General features: G+C 38.5%; 1 protein-coding gene across 1 annotated transcript in view; it reads right to left on the bottom strand.

Moving 5' to 3' along the window:
- Positions 1 to 1077: 1077 nt before the first annotated feature.
- Positions 1078 to 23858, bottom strand: part of cathD (cathepsin D) — a 45891-nt gene continuing 23110 nt past the window's right edge. The window contains exons 6-9 of the mRNA XM_067143019.2: positions 16213 to 16335; positions 15072 to 15228; positions 11952 to 12044; positions 1078 to 1599 (exon numbers count right to left, since the gene is read on the bottom strand). Of these exons, the coding sequence (XP_066999120.1) occupies positions 1444 to 1599; positions 11952 to 12044; positions 15072 to 15228; positions 16213 to 16335 (529 nt within the window). The 3' untranslated portion in view covers positions 1078 to 1443. The remainder of the gene's footprint in view (positions 1600 to 11951; positions 12045 to 15071; positions 15229 to 16212; positions 16336 to 23858) is intronic.

Raw genomic sequence — 23858 nt, 5'->3', positions numbered from 1 at the left:
TCAGTTGTGATCACGTGACGCCAGAGGAAGATACAGCAACAGCTGATGTTGAACACGACGAAGATACGGTGCAGGCGGCAACTATTCCGTCAAAGAATGATGTACTTGCCGCTCTCGCCGTGTTGGATTTAGTGATGGTGCAAGTGATGCTGACAACACTACAATTAAGGCTATGGCCCATATGGAGCAGTTCGTAGCTAGTGTTTATAAAAAAAAAGATGAAGCAACCTCTCATACATTCTTTCTTTAAAAGGCAATAAGCCAAATGTGTGACAAAAAAAAAAAAGCCCTACTGTATCATTAAACATTTGTGAACTATTCAGGTACTGTACAATCTATTATTCTTGATATTTGTTTTAAATATAAGCCTGGGTTTTTAAAGTTTGTTTTGTTGGTGCCATGTGTTTCCAACATGTGTCTGGGTTTTTACAGTTTGTTTTGTTGGTGCAATGTTTTTCCAATTTGGACAGCCTTGTTGGCTCCCCTGTGCAAGTGCTTTATACGGTACTTAAATCAAGTAGGTTATAACCTATTTGCCTAAATTGCGTTGTGCATATACAGTAGATTACCATACTCCTTGTCTTTGAATTGTGTTTTATTTTTCCCGGGTGTGAGGTTATGTTTGACAGTGTATGGCGTTATCCAAGAGCATTATTTCAATAAATGGACCTTGTTGGATACATTTAGGAATTTTTTCCCTATGGCATGTGAAAGGTTTAACTGTGAATAAAGGTGATTGCATGCTATAAAGGATCTTAGAATATTTTGTGATGCAGCAGTGGTTGGCATTTCTGAACTTCAAGTTAGCGGCGGTTAATTCGAAATCACATAATTCAAAGTCCAATTTTTGCATCCCAACGACTTCAAATTAACGAGGTTCTACTGTATATACCGTACTCTCTATAGCAGACTTTTACTGTATAACATACCAAAATATTTCTTCTTTTTATTTTCTGTGTGGACATTTGAACTACAGAGATTCTACGATATAAAGAAGATCCCCTTCTTGAATTCTAATCAATTACATAGAATATTAAACCATTTGTGACAAACACATTCAATAAATGAGAAAAAAAGTAATGCTTAAGGAAAGAGCATTTATTGTTTTAGACTCAATTATACACAGATTTTTGTAATTAAATTACAATAACAACATACAGCATATTCTACACATAAATAACCTTCAAATATTATGTGATTAGAGAGAGGCTACTACTTAATCTAAAATATCACCTATTTACACAAACTGCATCACATGTAGAGTTATTCTTTATGTTTAGTAATATTGTTTGAAACCAAAGGAACAATGAAAAGAAAATAGCATCACAGTATCTCTTAAAATATTTTAAGGTGACCAGTCCATAAGGAACATGATAACCCTCTGGAGCGATATTCAATATTTAAGGCTGTTTGTGATCTACACAAAGTATTTTTTGTATTTTTTTACACTGCTTCAGCAAGGCCAATCCTATCGTTTCCCATGTCAAATTCTGTATAGAATTTGCCGATGAATACATCACCTAGAATCCACAATGGTCCACTAGGAACTTCAATGCCCATGAATCCTGACAGGCAAACAGTCTGACCCAATTGGGAAACCTGTAATGAAAACATAATAAGGTAAGAAACCGATATATATATATATAAGGCTGTTTGTGAACTACACAAAGTATTCTTTTTTACAGTGCTTTAGCAAGGCCAATCCTATTGTTTCCCATGTCAAATTCTGTATAGAATTTGCCAATGAATACATCACCTAGAAAAGCATTCAGCAAATTTATGGTACATAATGACAGATGGATATACTAAAACATCTGGAACAAAAAGTCAATAAACTGTATTTGTACAGAAGGTAAAAGGTTAAGAACAAGAAGAAAAAATTCGAAGAGTATGAGTACAAAAGAGGTACATTTTGCCCCTCATACTATACATCTGCAATGACTTTATGCAAAAGCTCCATGAAAAATGGGAAGGCAGCATACTTAATTTCAAAAAGAACAAGAATAGATCATGAGGAAGCTTGAGACAGTGATCAGAGAATATCATTTGACTACAAATGCAGCCAAGGGAAATGTTATACAGCTGATCAGGACAACAACAAATTGCTACCTTTGAGGTGGCAAATAAGTTTGTGTATTTGGGATCATGTAAAAACACTTCCAAAGGCTACACCAGAGAAACCGAGAGCATAACAGTTATGAGAAGGATAGCTGCAACAATATTATTTAAAATTTGGAAAGACTTGAACAATACAAAGAACATTATAACAATACCCATAATCATCTTCCTTAATATTCTGAAGAAATTCAACTCTGGAATTTTTCCCACCAAATTCCTCATTTTCCAGGAATGTCACAGGATGATCACACCACCATCAATTAGAATGTTTCCTAGTGTGTCAAAACATTTTACCATATGATGTGTTTAATCTGACAAAGGCCACATCATCAAGCTGGATGGTTTTTTTTTTTTTTTTTCCAGTGTGCCCAAACCAGCTATAGAGCACAATTTTGATCTGCTTTTTAAAGCGCGCGCGAGAGAGAGAGAGTGTCATGGACATTTACTTCCACAAAAGCTGGAGGCTTTATTATTTTAAATACCACAACAAAAGTACATTCATTGCATTTGTTTGTGGTTTAATCAAAATACACCACCAATTTCTGTCCTCAAGAGTTCCACTCTTTCAAAAAAAAAAAAAAAAAAAAAAACAATGGCACTAAAGCCCTTGAAGGGCCTCTGCCTACCAAGCGACCACTGCTCAGCCCGAAGGCCTGTAGATTACGAGGTGTCATGCGGTCAGCACAACGAATCCTATCGGCCGTTTTCTTGGCTTTCTAGACCGGGGCCACTATCTCACCATCAAATAGCTCCTCATTTCTAATTATGTAGACTGAGTGGATCTCGAACCAGTCCTCAGGTCCAGGTAAAAATCCCTGACCTGGCCGGGAATCGAACCCAGGGCCTCCGGGTAAGAGGCAGGCACACAACCCCTACACCACGGGACCGGCACTCTTTCATCATGGCAGGAATATATTTTTCTCTGATAACCTTGGCATAAGGAATACTTCCAGCCTGTGCAACACATTAAAAAAAAATTACTTTGCAAAGTTTTTTTTAAAAAGTTGGTTGGTAAATAATCAATGACAGGTAACATTACACCGTTTATGTAGGCTATGTACAGTAATCTAACCTATACAAGTTGAAAATGATGGGGCAAATTTTATCCCTGTTATGACATGAAATAAACTGATAACTTTGCTCCCAGGGGGACACACAAGTGTTGGTGATTGGTGGGACCGCCAACCTAATTAAGGACATTTGTCCCATGACAACAGAGGAGTTTTGCTTGGTGCAAGAATTTAAATATTATTCAGTAATTTGCAACTAAGTTATCTTGGATACTTGTGTATTGAATTGTTAACTATTGGGGTGTGTTGGTTCTATATGTGTATTTAATATTATGACTATGTAGGCAACCATTTAGTTTGGTTTGTGCTTCAGGTGTGCCTATTGTCACCTATTATTTTGCACTGCATAGTTGCACTGATATCGTTTATGTAAAGGTTTTGCTCCTTTATGGTACGCAACTCGCTACGTGGAGATTGTACTGCGGGCTAGGCATGAGCCTCCACCTTCATTTGTTATAGCAATCTTTCATGTGTATTACTAGGCACTATTCCTTAATTGTAAGCAACTTAATAAGTGGAGATACAGTGCCGTATTTTCTCGCGTAATTAACACACTTTTTTGACTAAAAATACAGGCGAAAACTTCAGATGCGTAAATTATTCAAGGAATTCAGATATTTAAAAATTATTCACAATTCATTTACATTTGAAAGATACAGTACATCATATATAATATAAACACAATTGGTTCAACTCATTTGCAGTTATAGTCATTTGGCGTAAAATTCCGGTGTGGGATTTCTTCTGAAAAGTCAAATAGGGTAGGTATACATCAGGTAAGTTATACAAGCGGGATGAAGTACCAATACTGGAAAATATTCTTCCTGTTACAAGCTGACAATATGACCTGAAGTGAAATAAACATTAACTAATAAAAGTACATTTCATGTAATGTCATGACAATGACATACCGGCAAAAAAAAAGAAAACTGTCGAACACGAGAAGGGCCCATACCGTTCGTGTCTAATCTTGTATTAGTGACGTGCCCATCCACCCCTTTTCTACGATACGAACGTGGATCCTGCACGGAAATTTTACCTTAGGCATTGTTTTAGTTTTAGAACAGCGTAAGGTGCAAGCCTTCTGCCATCAGCTGTTACAGCAGCATTGCAGTACATAGTCGTTTTTCGCTTCCGGTAGCGCGTACGATAACACTCGATGTCCCTTTCTTATCGATTGTTCGACTTTGTGGTATGTGGAAATTGATTGGCATCTGACACACGGTTCCTATTTGGGAGATCAAATATTCCTTCACTTTATGCTTCTCAATATTGAAAGTGATGAAAATCAATTACTTTTTGGTTGAAATCAATAGTCATTTTTTGGCATAATGTTGTTTTTCGCCAAAGAGAAAGTCCATTTCTCTTCATAAAATTAATCATCCAGCCACGTCTAACCTTCAAATCCGAGACACTGATTTCATGTGCAGAAGGCTATTTCTCGTTCTTTAAAATACAGCATTTCGTGAGAAATGCCTTATCCAATGTTGCGTGATGAAATCATATATTCAAGCAGATCCTCTACTTGTGGAAACTTACTACTTTATGGCCCATGAAATGCTTTGCGAGATTTGTTGGTCGCTTTAAGTGCACTTCTCTATTACAACGGTAGCGCACGTTGCATTCGGAAACTGAATACAGTGGACGTCTGCTATAGTGAGTACGGCATATAACAAGAACCCCGCTATAACGACAATTTTTGTTGGTCCCTTCAAAATTCATATATTAAACTGTGTATTACCCTTCGGTTACAGCGATTACCAATATTTATGCATTCCAGCGATTATGTTGCATGAGACTGATCTCCTTCGGAATCATTTCCTCACTATTTCCACTAGCGAGTTCTCTCATCCAGATTCGAAGGCGATGTCGTAGTCGATTAGTAATACCCGTCAACTGCTGCTCCGGAAAGAAAAGTCAAAATGAAAGAGAACTTTCTGCGTAATAAAGTGTCTGATAACAGTTGTTAACTTGTTAAAAATAAAGGCTGAGGAAACGATCGCTTAATTTTAATGCTAAATACTGCAATATGGATGGAATACACCTCAATACATGGCAGCGTGCATCATTGATTTCAGAGGTTAGTTTCTATTTTTTCGCGTCTGTTTAATTTCAGAAAGACTATTATAGCATAAATTTTTAGCGAGAAGTGTACTTTCTACTTGCGCTAGAAAAACGCAAGTATTCGCGATAAATATAGTACGGTTAAGTTAGGTCACGCTGTTTGAATAAGAAAACTGAAATGTTTGCCACAAAATGCGATCGATCATATTCGATAAGGTATAGTGTTCTCGCTATGTGTATTTGTGAGCTCTCTCGTCGAAATTCGAAGGCGATATTCAATTTGATTAGTAATATCTGTTGACTGCCGTTTTCTAAAGGAAATTCGAAATGAAGGAGGATAACTCGTTTTCGTAATAAATGCGTAAATAACATGGCCGATTGCAGTTGTTAATTCATTAAAAATAAAGGCTGAAGTAAACGGTTTCTTAATTTTAATGTTATATACTGAAATTAAGTAGGAATGTGATACACCCCTAGATATGGCAGAGTACACCACCGATTTCAGAGGATAGTTAAATTTCGAAATGGCTATTCCCATGTCAGTTTTAGCGAGGAGGTTATCATTTCTCTACATGCGTCTGAAATATGTTTACATGATACATATAAGGTCAGGTTAGGTTATATGACACCGTTTGAAGAAGAAAACGGAAATGTTTACCACAGAAGCCTCTGGAGTGATACCGTACAGTATTTCTCCAAATCCAAGACATTTTTTTCCTCAGAATACACATCATGAAAATCAGTCAAGATCCGATGTGTAGAAGATGCGGTAGGGAGGAAGAGACACACGCGCATGTGTTGTGTCAGTGCGAGGCACTTGCAAGCACTAGACATCGATATCTTGGCTCACATTTTGTGAGCCTGGAAGACATCAGGAATGCCAACATCCGGACACTGGTGCCCTTTATAGGAGCACTAGGGCTGGACTAGGCAAACCCGTTTAAGGGACACAAAGGGTCTTCACAGACCTACGTGTGGAGCCCTGCAAAGGCAGGGCTCACCCATTCTTTATATATCTATCTTCCTCAGAATATCATGTGAAATATCAAGGGTCGTCTTGCATTCCCGGTCTTGGCAACTACCGTAGTAACCACGGTGCTACTTTTTCACCCCTCCCCCCGCCCTGCGTGCACACAAAACTTGTTGACAATAAACGACCGTCTCTTTATTATACATCGCTAGCCCGCAGCAACCGGTTGTTCAGTGCCTGTGTGTAACGTCGCTTGGGAAATAGTGAAGAGAGAATTACATAATATTAGCCTCTCTACACAATCATTTATCAAATCTGCAGAATGGCATAAAAAATGCGAGCCTTCGAATTCTTAGAAAGGCCATGACTACTCAGTAGCAGAGTTATAGCGCGTCCACTGTATCCGGCGCTTAGTAAAATTAAGTTTTATAGATAGCAGGAATATTTTCGTGATGGATCATTGTACTGTACAGATACGTGGAACAAGGTATTGCCGGCAAATTTTCAGCAGGCGCTCGTCGATATTATGATAACAATTTTAAGTTAATGGTTATTAAACACTCGGAAATGTAGAATAATCGTGCAACCGAAAGAAAATACGGTATAGGCCTAACTAAAGCCAATATTCGGCATTAGCATGAAGACAAGAATAGCTTAAAATGCGTACAGCACAAAAAATGCATTCAGTGGTCCGCAACATGGACACTTTAAAGACGTCGCAGATGAAATTGTGAGGTATGTGCACAAAAAACGCAAGGGCGCAATTGCCATACCACGGCGCAATAAACTCGTTCGTTGACCTACAACGTCTGCGATTAGGCCTATTCATCGCTAGCTGCTGAAGTTGGCCAAAGCTGGCAAGTGAGACGTGCGTGTAGCGGCAGCCAGCCAGTTATACTTGACGCTGAGTGAAAGTAACAGTTTTATAGTAAGCAAGAATGTTTTCCTGATGGATCGTCGTATTGTAGAGAAGCGTGAAATAGTTGTTGCCGGCAAATTTTCAATGGCTTCTCTTCGATATTATGGTGCCAATTATAAGTTAATGGTTATTAAACCCGCTGAAATAGAGATTAATTGTGCAGCCGAAAAATAATACGCCATAAGTAAAGCCAATGTTCAACATCTAAAAATAGTCTAAAATGTGTACTGTATAAGAAAGGCATTCATATGATTTTACAAGGCATTTTTAAAGACTGATATAAATATTTTGAAGGAAAAGGTTGGGGCGCCTCGGATTCCGAGAAATATGGTACTATAATTTTTCAGAATGAAATTAAACATACACTTTCACATAATATCAGATTTCGAAAAATAACAAATAAGTAAGCCATAGAATAGATATTATCTGCGAAAATGCAAGTTTTGTGCAAGATGACTGCCGTTTCATACTGATTTTAATGTGCATGGGGGTTTCGCCTTCTTTTACAAAAATCGGATATAATGACAATCCATTATAGCGAGTAAAAGTTTCGCTGTTATAAATTCTTGCTATAACGAACTTCTACTGTACTTGCGGCCCGCTTTTCTATTCCTTTATGTTTCAGTGTAACTCATCACCGCAAGTTTATATGATGCAGTATTACTCTTAATAGTTGCTCACTGTGGACTAACCAATAATTTTGAGATCACAGAATGTCCTGTACCTGAAACACTCTGAAAACTATGCTCGTACCAGACTGGAATAGAGCGTCACTGGGCTGATTCTCTCACTGAACTAGTGCAGTGGGATTTCCTAATGGCTAATAACAGCACATTGCCTTATATTTGGAATGCCCCCTTTAGCAATATGAAAGCTGCTGCTTGAGTAGTTGACATCTTTATTTCAAAACGCATCCAGAGCTGCGTGATGGATGTTCGAAGAAGTGGGTACGTCAAATACGTGAACATTTCTTTTTCTCCACTTGGGATCCAAAAATAATTGGGATGCGTAAATTATGCAAGGGCGTTAATTATGCAAGAAAATACAGAAGTTCTGGTTATGACTTAGCATATCACAGAGTCTGGTCTTCCTTCAATCAGCGTTATAAATTTTTATATTTTTGGCTTGCATTGTGTAAATGATCCATTATTGTCGAGCACAAACTCAATACTATCGAAAAAATCTATTAAATTGTTACAAATTGAAATTTTGCGCATACTTTTCAGTAATTGCTCCAAATATCACTCATTTTTTTTCAAAACATAGCAAATTTGTTACATTGTACATAATTTGCAATGTTTTGAGAGTTTAAATAACTAAAAAACAGGTTGGAAGTTGAATATCAGTAGTAATTACAGACATAAAAGCAAGGTTTCGGAAAACTTGTAATATATTCAATTCTTTATGTTAAAGTGAACAGATAATTCAGTGAATGAACTGAAACACTTTTGGGGAACAAGTATGTAAAGATATGAATATTGATTACTGGATGACAGATTAACTGATTGCAACACCAATATTCTTCAATGAGCAGATTCAGGTAGATATGGTAAGGAAGGAATTTTAGCAACAATGAAGGCAAACAGATGATTATTTTTCAAGATATATTCAGAATGTGTATGAACCAGAATAGTAGCTAGATGAGAGTATGAATCCTTGGAGAGGACAGCTTTCCCTTTGGATCTTTAACCCTAGAAAATGAGTTAACACATGGACGACCGGCCCCGGAGATCTTCGTAGTACTGCGGCCAGCAGTTGCTGACGGGCCCCGGCGATCTCAATCTTTACGTATGGGCATCGTTTGTAGCTTCTTCAATGAGCAGATTCAGGTAGATATGGTAAGGAAGGAATTTTAGCAACAATGAAGGCAAACTACTTTCAATCATTTCATGAAGTAGAGGGATCGTAGATTTTAGTGTTGATGTATATATTTTTTTATCGTATAGTTTTTGTAGCCATGGAAACTTCGTATACACACGGGTGTTCTTACGCGTCAAGAATCATTGTGTAAGATGGGCAACGTGCTCTATGTAACGACAAAGTATTTCAACATTTATATGCAGATTCATTGCCTGATGTGCCACATGGGTGATGAGCACTGAGAATTCTCGTAGTTTCTAAGCTGATGACAGGTGACAGCCAACCATAGGTGCCGGGCTACGATAATTCTCGCTTTTATGAACCTCATATTTCCTTGATTATTAATGAAATTGTGGACGAGATTAGGAGTTCCAAACGGTGTAGTCATGCAATTTAAATTCTTGCTGCATCTTTCTTTCTTTAAACCGTCATGTATTTAACAAAATAATTTTGGATATGTAGAGCTATTCCCTGGAGCTCCAGTGCGGATGTCAACACGGCACGGCATATTCAGTTGCCGACAGCTACCAACAATTGTGATTATGTAAAGACCGGTTATAATACGTACCGAGCGACAGTGAATTATACTTCTAACGATTAACACTAACACTAAGTGGGGAGTATCCGTAAAGAGAAATCCTTGCATACTTGAAAACAATGAATACATGAACAGGGCATTCCTACTACATAAAAGACTTAAATGGAGCCACAAACAGTACTGCTTTGAAAGGTATCACAAGTACAGACTACTAAGCAACCTGGCGAGTATATGTTCCAAGTTTGAGGTCGATATCTTGAATACTTTTCGAGTTACACTAGTTTGAGTGCAGCAGTGTAATTTCTTTTATGGAGGCCTGAACTATCAGATCTACATGGGGAAGCAGCCTCTGTTCAGGGTCCGTCGTCAATGTGATAATGTGGCTTTGTGGTCAGAATGGTGTTTGAAGTAGTCAGTGTTGTTGTCCAAGTCATCAGTTCATAGATTGGTTTGATGCAGCTTCCATACCACCCTATCCTGTGCTAATACTTTCATTTCTATGTAACTGCTGCATGCTACATCTGCTATAGTCTGCTTGTCATATTCATAACTTGTTCTACGCCTATTGTTCTTACCACCACACTTCTCTCAAAAAACTGCACAGGACCTGTGTGTCTTAAGATGTGTCCTATCATTCTATCTCTTTTTCTGGTCAAATTGGGGCCAATGACCTTCGATTTTAGGCCCCTTAAAACAACAAGCATCATCTGATCAAATTTAGCCAAATCGATCTCCTCTCACCCATTCGATTCAGTATCTCTTCATTAGTGATTCTCGATCTATCCATCTCACCTTCAACATTCTTCTGTAACACCACATTTCAAAAGCTTTTATTATCTTTCTTTCTGAGCTAGTTATCATCCATGTTTCACTTCCATACAATGCTATGCTCCAGACGAAAGTCTTCAAACACATCCTTTTAATTAATATATCAATGTTTGAAGTGAGCAAATTTCTTTTCTTAAGAAAGGCCTTCTTTGCTTGTGCTAGTCAGCATTTTATATCCTCCTTACTTCTGCCATCCTTAGTTATTTTACTACCCAAGTAACAATATTCTTCTACTTCCTTTAAGACTTAATTTCCTAATCTAATATTTCCTGCATCACCTGATTTCATTCGAATGCACTCCATTACTTCTGTTTTGGACTTGTTTATTTTCATCTTTTGCTCCTTACCCAAGGCTCTGTCTATACCATTCAGCAATTTCTCCAGATCTTCTGTAGTCTCAGATAAAATAACATCAGCAAATCTCAGTGTAACCTAGAAATATATTCTGGGGAAGGTATAAAGTTGAAGAAAGCAATACTGTTGAAGACAGGAGCCAATCTGAATATGTGGAATCAGTTTATTTGAATGATTACTATAATAGTGTCCATACTGCTGCAGTGTTTCTCCAGTGCAGTACTGGAATACTTGGAACAACTGGGATGAATATAAGTGTTATTCAGGGCTCAAGCCAGCAAAACTGAAAAGAGGTGACTCAGAACTTCAGAGGAAGAATGATGTACTTGTCCAGGAATGGAAGACAAAAAGAAAAGATGTATGAATGATATGTATAATGTGCATTGGTAAAACTGATAGGAAAGCAGTCTGGGAGCTTGAATCTACTGTAGATTACAAGTTTATGAAAGTTGCACACCGTGCATATCAATATCTGTCCATTGGTAAGGATATCAGTGAGATGGAGAAAGAGAACTCTCAGGTATCTCCTTCAGAGTTTTTAGACAGTTGCACCCATAAATTTAATTTCTGTACGAAATATACTTGCGGAAGCACGCACACACTTTCTCGCTATGGATTGTTGAATTAGAATGATATCCGGAAAAGTAATCCTTGGATTGAGCACGCACTACTGTAACCAACTTCACCGCTTATTAAAAAGGTGGAAAGACATCCAACACACAAATCCCAGACATGGGTGTAATACACATCCTTGAGGTAATTAAATTGTAAATGTACATTCGTGTCCACGTCCTGAGGTGGTGCAGCTCTTTTCAGATTGTACTGAGAATTGAACCCTGCCCCCCACCCCCCACCGAGGACAGCAGCTAATAATGCAAACAATTACATTACAGAAGTGGACTTATAAACTGAGATCAGATGGAAACCCACCATCGTACACCCTCGCAATAAAATACCAATTTCTCAAAGTAAACTTTCAACGTATTAGACTGTGTTAAGTAACTACAGTATGTACCGAAGAGATGTTAAGTACAGAACCCACAACCTTCCGATTTAGTATCGGATGCTCTTGCCAGTTGAGCTATGGTAGCGCAGGTAATATTTGTTTGGTTGAAAGTTGATTTCAAGTACAATGCAGTCGTGAAAACTCTATACTCATTAAAATACATGTCTTCTGTATTCTTAAAAAAGTGAAAATTTGCATTTATTTTTTTCAGTAGCAATACTCACCGTGAGGACATAATCCTTCCCTTCCAAAGAATACTTCTTCCCACCAAGAACAAAATCTATGACAGGAAGGTTGGGAATGTTTAAGCAATCAATCTGAAAAAATAATTGCAGAGTTATAATTCATTATTTAAGGCACGGGATGGAAATTATTACAAGACATATTTATTCTAACACACTGAAAAATTAGTTATTCATAAAAGCTGACTATGATGATAACTTCGACACAGTTGGCGGTGCACAAGTCCTAAAATCAGGTTACATTTTAACAAATTTTATGGTTTTAGTGTGGAAGAAGAATGGACATGTTTCAGAAATGGTTTTGTAAGTGTGCAGTAAACACATGTGGAAGACTATCAGGGATGAAAAAGGAAAAGGAGACTCCTTGGTGGAATAGCAGGGTAAAGGAAGCAGTTAAAGACAAACAAATGGCTTGGAGGAAGTGGATAGGCATCAATAGTATAGAAAATTGACAGAAATATAAAGAAGCCAAAAATGTATGTAAGAAAATAAAACAAGAAGAGAAACAGAAGAGCTGGGAAAGTTTCATAGGAACATTGCATGAGGATATAAAGGGAAGTAAAAAGTTTTTGTATGATTTGGTGAAGAATAGTTTAAGAAATAGGGAAGATACAAAATTTGTAAAAACAAACAGGGCAGTTATTGACTCAAAGAGATGACATACTAAAAAGATGGGAAGAATACTTCTCAGAATGACTAAATATTAAATATAGTGAACTGGTAGATGAGAAGGAGCAAGAAGAAACAATGGGGAAGGAAGAAGAACAAGAAAAGGAGATATCGATGTTAGAAATAGAGGAAGCCATACAAAAGATGAAGAACGGTAAAGCAGCAGTGAATAAGGCAACTACGGAAATGACAGAGTGATAAAAGCAGCATGACCAATTGGGCTACAATGGCTGTATAGATTATTTAAAATAATCTGCAGGAAGAAAGAGATCCCAGAAGAGTGGGGAAAGGGTTTAATTATCCCAATATTTAAAAAAGGTGATAAAAAGGAATGTAATAATCACAGAGGGATCACCATTATTGCCCATGTAGCTAAGATCTTAGAAAGAGTATTGGCAGGAAGACTGAGGAGGAAGCTAGAAGGAGAAATGGAAGAACAGTATGGTTTTAGGAAAGACAGATCAACGTTTGACCTGATTTTTACATTAAGACATATGATGGAGAAGAGTTGGGAGTTTGGAAAAGACATAGTGATGACATTTATTGATATTGAGAAAGCTTATGACAGTGTGCCCAGACAGTTCGTATGGGACACTTCGTGACAACATAATGGCACTACGACGCCATTTGGACCCCATTTTTGCAGGGTAGAATACTCTGCCACCTGGAAGCAGGACAGACAAAGACCAAAGTCACTGTATCCTTGAACGTGCCACAAAGTGTCATTTCCAGGCTTTGGAGAAGATTTCAAGACATGGGAGATGTTAGTCATAGGCCAGTACCAGGTCGACCAAGGGTAACCACCCCACAGCAGGACCGATATCTGGATTTAACCGCCTGACGAATTCGGACTGCACCTGCAAGACAATTGTCGGTGGAGCTTGCAGCCGTCTCAGGGGTTGCCGTTTCCCTGCAAACTGTGTACCGGAGGCTCAGAACAACAGGGCTGTTTGCCCGACATTCAGCGGTGTGCGTCATGCTCACTCCAGCACAGAGACGGGCCCGTTTACTATGGAGCCGTCAATATCTAAACTGGACCATGAATGAATGGAGGGAGGCATGTTCTCTTCACAGATGAATCCTGCTTCAGTTTGCAGAAAGATTCCTGTCGCACATTAATCTGGAGAGGACTGGGTTGCCGATACAACCACAGGAACATCACGGAACGGGACCAGTATGGTGGTGGTGGCATCGTGGTGTGGGGCGGTATCATTTTGAATGGCCGTATGGACCTGCACATCTTCATGGGTGGTCCGAGGAACACTTAACGCTCGGAGATAAAGGGATGAGGTACTGAGACTACATGTTCGACTCTTCAGAGGTGCAGTTGGTCCAGACTTCCTCTTAATGGACGATAATGCCCGACCGCACCACGCTGCTCTGGTGGATGAATTTATGGCCGGGGAAGACGTTCATCGCATGGACTGGCCAGCAAGGTCTGCAGATCTGAATCCTATAGAACATGCCTGGGATGCATTAGAGAGGCGAATTGCATCCCTTCAGCCTCCACCAAGTACCCTCCAAGACCTTCACATTGCCCTTTCGGAGAAATGGGATCGACTGCCACAAGAGCTCTTGGACTATCTGACAGAGAGCATGCCACGTTGCTGCGAAGCATGTGTGGCTGTTAGGGGTCCGAGGACAAGTTTTTGGACAAGTTGTGTGACATGTGGTGTGTGAATTCAGCTCCCATTTGTTCATCAATCCGTCTGACATTCCTATTAGGCGTTATGGCCTCGTTTAGTGATTATGCTTAACTTTTGGACACTAAGTGTACTTGGGAAGTGTGATCACAGAAGATGGAAAGATAAGCGAGGAAATTGGGAAAATAATACAACAGGCAAACAGCTTCTACCAGAGTGTAAAGGGTATTTTCTGGAACCAAGATGTCCGGAAGAAATGTAAGAAAGTATTATATTCAACCTATTATGAACCCATACTAATCTATGCAGATGGATTGTGGACTACAACAAAACGAGAGCAGAGTAGAATACAGGCAGCGGAGATGAAATTCCTAAGAGGTATCAAGGGCAAGCACCCAGAAAGGATAGAATTAGAAATGATGAGACAAGGAAAAGGACAGGATTCTTGAAACTTCAAGACAGGATAGAAACAACAAAGCTAAAGTGGTATGGGCATATGTTGAGACTGGGAGAAGAGAGAGAGAGGGAGAGAGCCAAAAAAAAAAGTTTTTTCAGAGAAGTTAACAGGAAAGAGACCTCGAGGAAGACCCTGAAAGAGATGGACAGATTAAGTGTGGGAGTGCATAGAGAAGAGGGTAGGAAAACCGGAAGATGTACTTAAAAAAGAAGAGTGGTGGAGAGACAGGCAGCGATGGAGGTCCTTGATTCACAACCCGACCCAGGAAGCTGGAAACTGGAAATGATGATGATGATGATATTTTACAGTTTACAAAGCATTACAAAAACTTGCCATGAACTCTCCACCAAGAATGGGTGTAGCACCAATAGCTCTGTTCAGACGCTCCACCTCTTCTGTTGGCCCAGCTATCAGACTGGTGCCAGTGTCAGCAATAGCTTCACAACCATTTGTGCAGAACACACTTTCTGATGCACCACCGACAATTACTCTACAAATCAAACAAAACACATAAATAGGTTAAATACACATCTATTTCAAGAAATCAAACATTAACACATACAGTAGAGTCTCGCTCATCCGACCCTCGCTTATCCGACATTCCGTGTTATCCGACATTGGTAGACTTAATTTTAACTTTTGGTGGAGACTAAATTCAAGCACACCCGGTGTGGAGGGTGGGTCCATGGAACAAGCCTGGCCTGACCGCTGGCGGTAGGACAGTTTTTTTCTCAAGGACAGGTGCAGTGAGTCTTCAGTAATTGTTCACTGTAGTATTGGTTGGGTGCGGATGTTATAATTTTCATATCCTCTGTGAGTATAGCGAGTAAATTGAAGAAAGTGGTTGTTTCTAGGGAAGACAAGTTGAGTGCATTAAAAGCACTGGACAAAGGGGAAATTCTTCAAAATGTGGCTTCAGATTATGGTGTTGGGTGTGTTACAGTGGGAGACTGGAAAAAATCAGAGGGAAGAAATTGAAAATTGGTGCTCTACCAGAGCAGAGAAAAACATTGAACAAATGTGAGTACGAAAAAGTAAGTGAAGCACTATTTCTTTGGTTATCTCAACACCCGGAAAAGGGCCTACCAATATCTGGTCCCATTCTGCAGGAAAAGGCTGTGTATTTCCAGAAGGAGTTTAATTAAGGGGACCCTAATTTTCCTGCCAGTGCTGGGTGGTATGATCGGTGGAAAAAACTGTACGGCATTAGGCGGCTTAATATCTGTGGAGAAAATTTTCTTTTCGTAAGACATCTGGAATGTTTTCGTTCAATACTGCGTGTAATGTACAATTGAATTGATAATTCAATAAATAGAGTACCGTAAAACATAGCAATACAGTATACCCTTCCTGATTGTTTCAGTTCATCTTCAAAGATATTCTGTATTATCCGACATATTCGGTTATCCGACGTACTCCAGGTCCCGTTTAGGTCGGATAATCGAGACTCTACTGTAGTTAATTTGATACTTACTGGTCCATTTTAAACTGCCAGTATGTCTTCTTATCTACAGGAAGATATGTGAAGTTTCCAGTGTAATATTTAGGATCAGAACCTCCTAGAATCAGCTCACCACCCAATGAAGCTTCTGGGTCCCTGAAATGAAAGCAACATTTCAAATATGAAAAATCGATTAAAAAACAAATCAAAGCAAAAACTTGCTGATAAATGATCTATGTTTATACCCATTTTAAATTTCACAAATTATTAATAATTTGTAACAAATCCATATCAAGAGTGATTCAGGAGTTTGTTTCAGGGTAAATGCATAATACAACTCCAGAAGAAAGAGCCTTTCATTATTAATCTAATAAGTATATAAAATATTATCTGATACAAAAGATCTACCGGAGTGTAATTTCTAAACAGACACTCCTGAAAAGTGGATACCCCTCCTAAATGAACAATTTTCTAGGCCCATGATACAAACCCATATTATTTACTGAAAATAACTCGTCTAACACGAAAGCCCTCTATAATGGACATTGACACACAAAATCCACTAGAAATTTAAATTAAACTACCCAACACTTTCTTTAAAAAAAAAAAAAAAATCTGTATATGCATTGGTTTTGTACAAAATACTACCATTCACTTACTAAGGTATTTACAAAGACAACAAAGTGCAGTTAACCTTTAGCGTAGATTATACTTCTAGGTAGGCAGTGCTGATAAACTGTTCAGACCAACTGTTGAACTAGTAATCTCTTCAATGCAAGCTTACAGGTAAATGACACTTACCAAGTAGTGAACTCAATTAGTGGTTCCGACCCATGCTGGAGCTTCCAAGTTTCTTCCAAAAATTATAAAGCATGACTACTGAAATAGTTTTCATAGACATGTGACCTCCTGTTTTACATGGAATTTGAAACACTGATGTGAGAGTTTTAATTTTTTAAATCCCACATACAAGCAAACCCAGTTATAAACGGATTCGTTCTCCGCAATTTTGGTTTTAAGTCTAGTGCTGCCATCTGTTGAGAGTACGTGCAAGCTGTAATGCCCTAAGGTGGGTACAGACATGCATGCTAAACTCTGTAATGTACACTACGTTGCGCGCCAAGGTTAAGGGCCAGTATTATAATAGAGATTTAAACTGTTAGTTCACTTTAAACTTTGGTTTATCTGTTAGTCGCGTATTATAAAACGTAATCTTAAATTTTAACTAGAGATTAATTTTTACTGCCACTCATCTACCATTTAAACTGGAGTTTAAGAATACAGTAATCTTACAACGAATGGATCTCGAAGATATTTTTGAGGTGTTTGAAGAAATGCTAAGCGATGATGTTCAAATTATTGAACGACCATAGGCACCACGCGTTTTTCGAGCAAGGGCATGTCACTTTCATATATGGAATGAAACAGTTTTTAAATAGGTTTAGACTTACAAAACAGACTGTCATAACCCTATTTCAGCAAATTGGTGCTATAATAAAACATGCAACGAAAAGGTAAGAATGTAAAAATGACTTTTTGAACTGTTTGAGTGTCAAAAGTGTAAATTTTATAAAATAAAGTAACTTCCTTCCATTTCAGAAATCATGCTGTAGAACCCCTCAGTCAGCTACTAATAGCATTGCAGTTTTATGCCTTCGGTAGTATGTTTATTTTAATGGGGGATTTCGAAGGAATTCATAAGGCCACTGTTTCACATATATATTTATTTCTGTACTAATTGCACAAGCAATTCTATTTCCTTACAGTTAGGACAACGTTTATTGTTTTTATCCGCCATTTTCCCTACAAGAAGTGAACAAAACATTATCGATAGTCATCTTTTCTTGCAAGTCACTGCAAAACATTATCGATAGTCATCTTTTCTTGCAAGTCACTGCTACCAAGATCGTATAGGTCCTTCTTCACCTCAGTTTAACTTAGGCCGGCCATTATAAGACTCAAAATCAGTTTAAACTCAAGTTACAGTTTAACTCAATCTTCAGTTTAACCCATATGCACCCACCTGCCTTTTGCTCTGACAGTGCTAGGAATCCGCCAACCTGTTAGTATGCAACCTCGGTGTTACAAGCTTTCGGTTAAAACAGTATAGTGGGTGATCAACTGCGCGTATTATCACGGGACCTGTTTTATATTATTGAGAAATTCCATGCTATTGCTCATGACAAAAAACAGAACAATACAGAAATATAACAAATAAAAAATCCCTTTGATAACTTAAATTTTTCATTAACTTATCTTACCTTGGAAGTTCTTTAGTGTGTGGTATGGCCTTAATTATACAACACGAACCTAACATTTGCCTGATTTTGAAATAAGGAAATAATAGGAAATCAATACAACATGAGCCTAACATTTGCCTGATTTGGAAATAAGGAACTAATGGGAAACCAATCACGAGGCAGCGAATGATAAGATTCGAACCTATCTTCCAAATACGAACTTACAGCTGTATATCTCACTCAGTGTATTATTATTATTATTATTATTATTATTAAGATTCAGTCTGAGGATCAGTGGTAAAGTGTTCACATCTAGGTACCAAGATCGTAGATTCAAATCCGGCAGTCGTAATCGGATCTTGAAGGGCGGGAGAAAGTTCATTCGGCATTCCATGCCGTACGATATTACTATGCGAAAGATCTCTAGTGATACATTTCGTGTTCATTCATGCACAGGATCACTAATAACTTCTTCCTCACTATCATTGCTGAAATCAGAGCCTAAAACATCAAGTATGCTTTGAATTTCGCTATTACCGAGCATATCACGCGAGTAAGCAACTTCCTTCTCGGCCATCTTGTCAACAACAGAATACAGATTTCTCGATCGATATTTTAATCAATTCTCTTTGCCAAAGAAGCATACCAGAGCACTTTGGTGACACTTTGAGACACCAAGAACAGATTTCAATTAGAAATGTTTACGGAAAAAGCCAACAGATGTCACAAACGTCTCCAATATGCGACCTTGCACCCCGGCATATCAGGCTGTTTGTGGAGTCCTGGCCCAGCCGCTCAAGTGCGTATCAGTTCGCTTACGGGTGCATAGGAGTTAAACCTTCATTATAATACCGCCCCTAAACGGGGCAAGCGCATCGCTATGTGCATCTTATGTGGTGTTAACCCAGGTTAACTCACATTGTCAGTTCCGGTCAGTAGAGCTGTAAAGTTGCACTTGACAGGTTTCGTATTTAAAACGCCGGGTAAAAGGAAAGAAAGCGTGCCTGTCGAAGGAAAGAAGCGTGTACCAAAGTCGTATTAGTTAGAAATAAAGTTAGAAGTTTTGGATCGTTATGAGAAAGGTGAGTGTTTTGTTGACATTCAGCATGCTTTGGGACTTAGTGAATCCAATGTAAGAACTATCCGTGACAATCGAGAATCAATTCGAAACACTGCTCAATTGTCTACTAACTTAAGTGTGACTAGAGTGACCAAATCTCGCTCGGAAGCAATGAAAACATGGACTGGATTGAGCATCACAACCAACAATACATGCCTCTCTCTGAAGCTGCTATTCAAGCTAAAGCCAAGAGCTTGTATGCAGAGTTTAGTTTATTACTGTGTGTTTCAGTGTTAAATTTTTAAGTGTATAAATTTTACATTAAAATGTGTTTCAGAAGCTTGATAATGGTTATTTTTTGTAAAAATATTAAGTATCTCTGCTATTTCAAACATAATACGTGAGTAAACTGGAACATAACCCTATACTGTACATATAAAATGACTCTCAATTTACGCGAATTTGGTATGCGCAGCAATTCTGCGGAACGTAACTATCACGTATACCGAGGTCTACCTGTACATGTATTAGCCAGAATTTGAACTGCAGCAGTCTTGGTAAGAAGCCGGTGATATAACACTCTGCTATCATGCACCCCCAGAAAAAACATATCCGTTAACAATGCTGAATTTACTTCAAATTGGTATAAAATTATACTATGTACCATAACAAAGAAATTATTTGCTCCTCTTTTAAAGAAAAAATTTACTCGTGAATTAAGTTTTGCAATTCAGTGGGCTTTGCAGATTGATATGTAATAGAAACTGCTGGCTCTGCGAGGAAAGCAACGGGAAACTACCTCTTCATTTTCCTTGTAAGTCTCTTCAGCTGACTGCAGAGCTGTTTAGGATCCAACCAGCCTTCACAATGAGTACCCACTGTACATACATTTACTCACATAATCCTTCCCCCACCCCACCCCGCCAAACCTATATTTCTAATTTAGAATCAATAAGCAAAATTATTCAGGTAGCAAGGACTAAACAACTTTGGAGTATACGGAAAATCAATTTAATTACTAACCAAATTAATACACAACACATCAAGCTATACGAGCACGCATGAACACACACTCCTACCTATCTTCCTTAAAGACCATTGTACCTATCAGCAATCAGTCTGCAAGCCTATGTTTCCTCAATCCTCTATTTGCAATTAGCTCTGTGGCCTCATTTAGTTCTACACTCTTAAAAATGGCCTACCATCGCATTGGTCTCCCTCTGTCAATGGCCAAGACCATTATTCTCCTTGGTAACCTATCCCCCATTTGTCTCAACACCAAAACTAGAACATAGAGGCAACTCCTAATTCTGAGGAACTTCCAGCCATTACTCCCACAACAATATATCACTAATTTCACATCTGTTACTTCCAGTTTATGAATAAGATATCCTGAACCACCCAGGTTTCTCTCTCATACGGCAAGTATGATCTGAAAGAGAGTCAATATCAAGAAAATTTCTGGAGCTCACTTCTTCCTTACAGACTACCGCTGATTGCAAATGCAAGCTCATTGCATTGTTATACACTGGATCGATTTCACTTAGTATACTATTATGGTGCGCGAATACATAGCCTATATGGGAATTTATTGCTTCATGAAGCATAAGCTAAGATAAATGCCACTGCAGGAGGTCAGTATTCATTAGTCCAATTTTAGTGAAATACAGTAAAGCCTTTGATTGCAAAGCACAATTCTTTCTGTAAAATACTTGTTATCCACAGCATTCATATACCAAAGCAAATTTTCCCATAAGAAGTAACAAACACAGACACCTATAAATAAATAAATAAATAAATAAATAAATAAATAAATAAATAAATAAATAAATAAATAAATAAATAAATAAATAAATAAATAAAGGGTTATTCAGAGCTAAGATGTCCACATGAAATAACTAGTGAACCATTCAAGATATCTACATTCTGTTTTCACTTTCAGTAATGTTTCCAAGGTGCTTATAATTGAACTTGCAATACTTTCCCCAGGATGTCAGAATCTGCTGAGATAACAGTACTAACTTTGTTTTTTTTTTAAATAGAACTACATTGTTTTCTATATCTGGACTATATCTTGCAAATATTAAGAATTCAGCGCTGTTATTTTGAAAATCAGACAGGTACTTTGAGAAAATGTAATGTATTCAGACGGGCTTCATTTGCCAACTGAGGACTGCCTTGTTCGATTCGGGCTACATACAGTATGAAACATGAACTTGACAGCTGTTGACATATAGAGTTGCTTCTGACAGCTAGGTATTCATCCTATTGTGCTCATAAGTACACTATGATATTGCCATAGGCTGAGCCTCCGTGGCTCCGGTGGCAGCGCGCCGGCCTCACCGCTGGGTTTCGTGGTTCAAATTCCAGTCACTCCATGTGAGATTTGTGCTGGACAAAGTGGAGGCAGGACAGGTTTTTCTCTGGGTACTCCAGTTTTCCCTGTGATATTTCATTCCAACAACACACTCCAATATCCTTTCATTTGTCATTCCTTAATCGTCCCACAGGAGTTCGACAGACTTCGGCAGCCGGCACATTTCCCATCCTCGTCGCTTGGTAGGGGCTCCATTTATTCCATTCCTGATCCGGTCAAATGACTGGAAAGAGGCTGTGGATTTTCATTTTCATTGCCATAGGCGAAAGCCTCCATGCCTCAGGCAGCAGTGTGCCGGCCTCTCACCGCTTGTTTCCGTGGTTCAAATCCCAGTCAATCCATGTGAGATTTGTGCTGGAGGGGCAGGTTTTTTTTCTGGATACTCCGGTATTACCCGTCATCTTTCATTCCAGCAACACTCTCCAATATAATTTCATTTGACAGTAATTAATCATTGCCCCAGAGAAGTGCGACAGGCTTTGGCAGCCGGCACAGTTCCTATCCTCGCTACTAGACGGGGGTTTCATTCATTCTATTTCTGATGTGGTTGAATGACTGGAAACAGGTTGTGGATTCTCAAAATTGTCATAGGTAATAGGTAAATGAAAAGCAGATATGTGGTGGGTTTCCTTTCCTATCTGACTTATCTAATCAACCCTTGTTCTTTTCTGACCCCAACAGTACTAGGTTTGTGAAGCCTAGGGAGTCTCATTTTCATGGCCTTTGTTACCATCCTCTTTCTTCTGTTCTTGCTTCGAAGAATCAACCCACTTGTTTTTTCCTCCCTTCTGATTAGTGTTAAGAAGGGGTGATTTCCTAGTTGTATTAGTTGTACATCTTTTTTAAATAATAGTCACTTCCACTACCACCATTACTTTAAAACATTCATACTAAGCCTTTTATTTGTTTCTCCTTTCTCTGCCACTTTTCCCACGACTTGGTGAGGATGCGTTGCTATCCGTATTGCGCACATCTATTTCATCCAGTTTTATGGGCAGATGTCCTTCCTTACATCAATTGTGTATGGTTTTCTTTTTCCCTATTGTTAGCACTAAATCAGGTAGATTTTCGGCAATGATGCAATATGAAAGGGCTAGGACTGGGAAGGCAACGGTCGTGGCCTTCATTAAAGTGAAAATGGCAAACCACGGAAAACTGGTTTGAGGGGTGCCGATGGCGAGGTTCGAACCTACCACCTCCCGAACGTAAGCTAATAGCTAAGCGGCTCACACCATGAGGCCAGCCCGTTAGGTCCTGTGTGGTTTAATGTCATATCAGGATAATATTGTCCCATAGAACCAGTCACATATCTTTATTTGTTACATATGGGGATATTAAAAATGTTAAACCATACAGTTTATCATACTGTATTTTTAGGGTCAATATAGCAAATACCTAACATCAGAAGAAAGTGAAGGAACTCCGTATGTTAACAACCAGCTCACGTTTCATACATAGCATGAATCGAACAAAGCATTCCCCCCACTGGCAAATGAAGCACATTTCAATACATTACATTATCAAGAAGTACAGTAGAACCTCGATAATTTGAAATCTATTAATTCAAACTCCCGTCAAATTCGAAGCAGTTCCCGTTCCCGAAAACATGAGGTATGGTTTTGCATGTTATTTAAACTGTTTAATTCGAAATACGGATAATTCATAATTCAAAGAACAGTGTCTGTCCCCATTATGGAAATTCAGACTTTTAATTTAAAACTGCCTCAACATTTTAAAAAGTATTTTTCAGAGTAATTTAAATTCAAAATTTATCCGGGTCATGATAGAATGCCTCTTCCGGAACCTGCTGGGGTAATTTTCCATACTTTCACTCACTTCAGTGCGTCTACAGTGTGCTTCATATTTACTAAGTTCGAGTAAAATGTTAATTCTTTTGCATTCAGCATTTTAAGAAACGCCACAATATCACGTAGGAGGCAGTGTGCAGAGAAGTAGAATCTGCGAACAATGGCGATGCTGACAGTTGGCGAAAAAGCGTGCA

The sequence above is a fragment of the Anabrus simplex genome, chromosome 3 (assembly GCF_040414725.1).
Source record: "Anabrus simplex isolate iqAnaSimp1 chromosome 3, ASM4041472v1, whole genome shotgun sequence".
Taxonomy (NCBI): Eukaryota; Metazoa; Arthropoda; class Insecta; order Orthoptera; family Tettigoniidae; genus Anabrus; species Anabrus simplex.
Note: the sequence above shows the minus strand (reverse complement) of the source record. Positions and strands in the feature narration are given on the sequence as shown.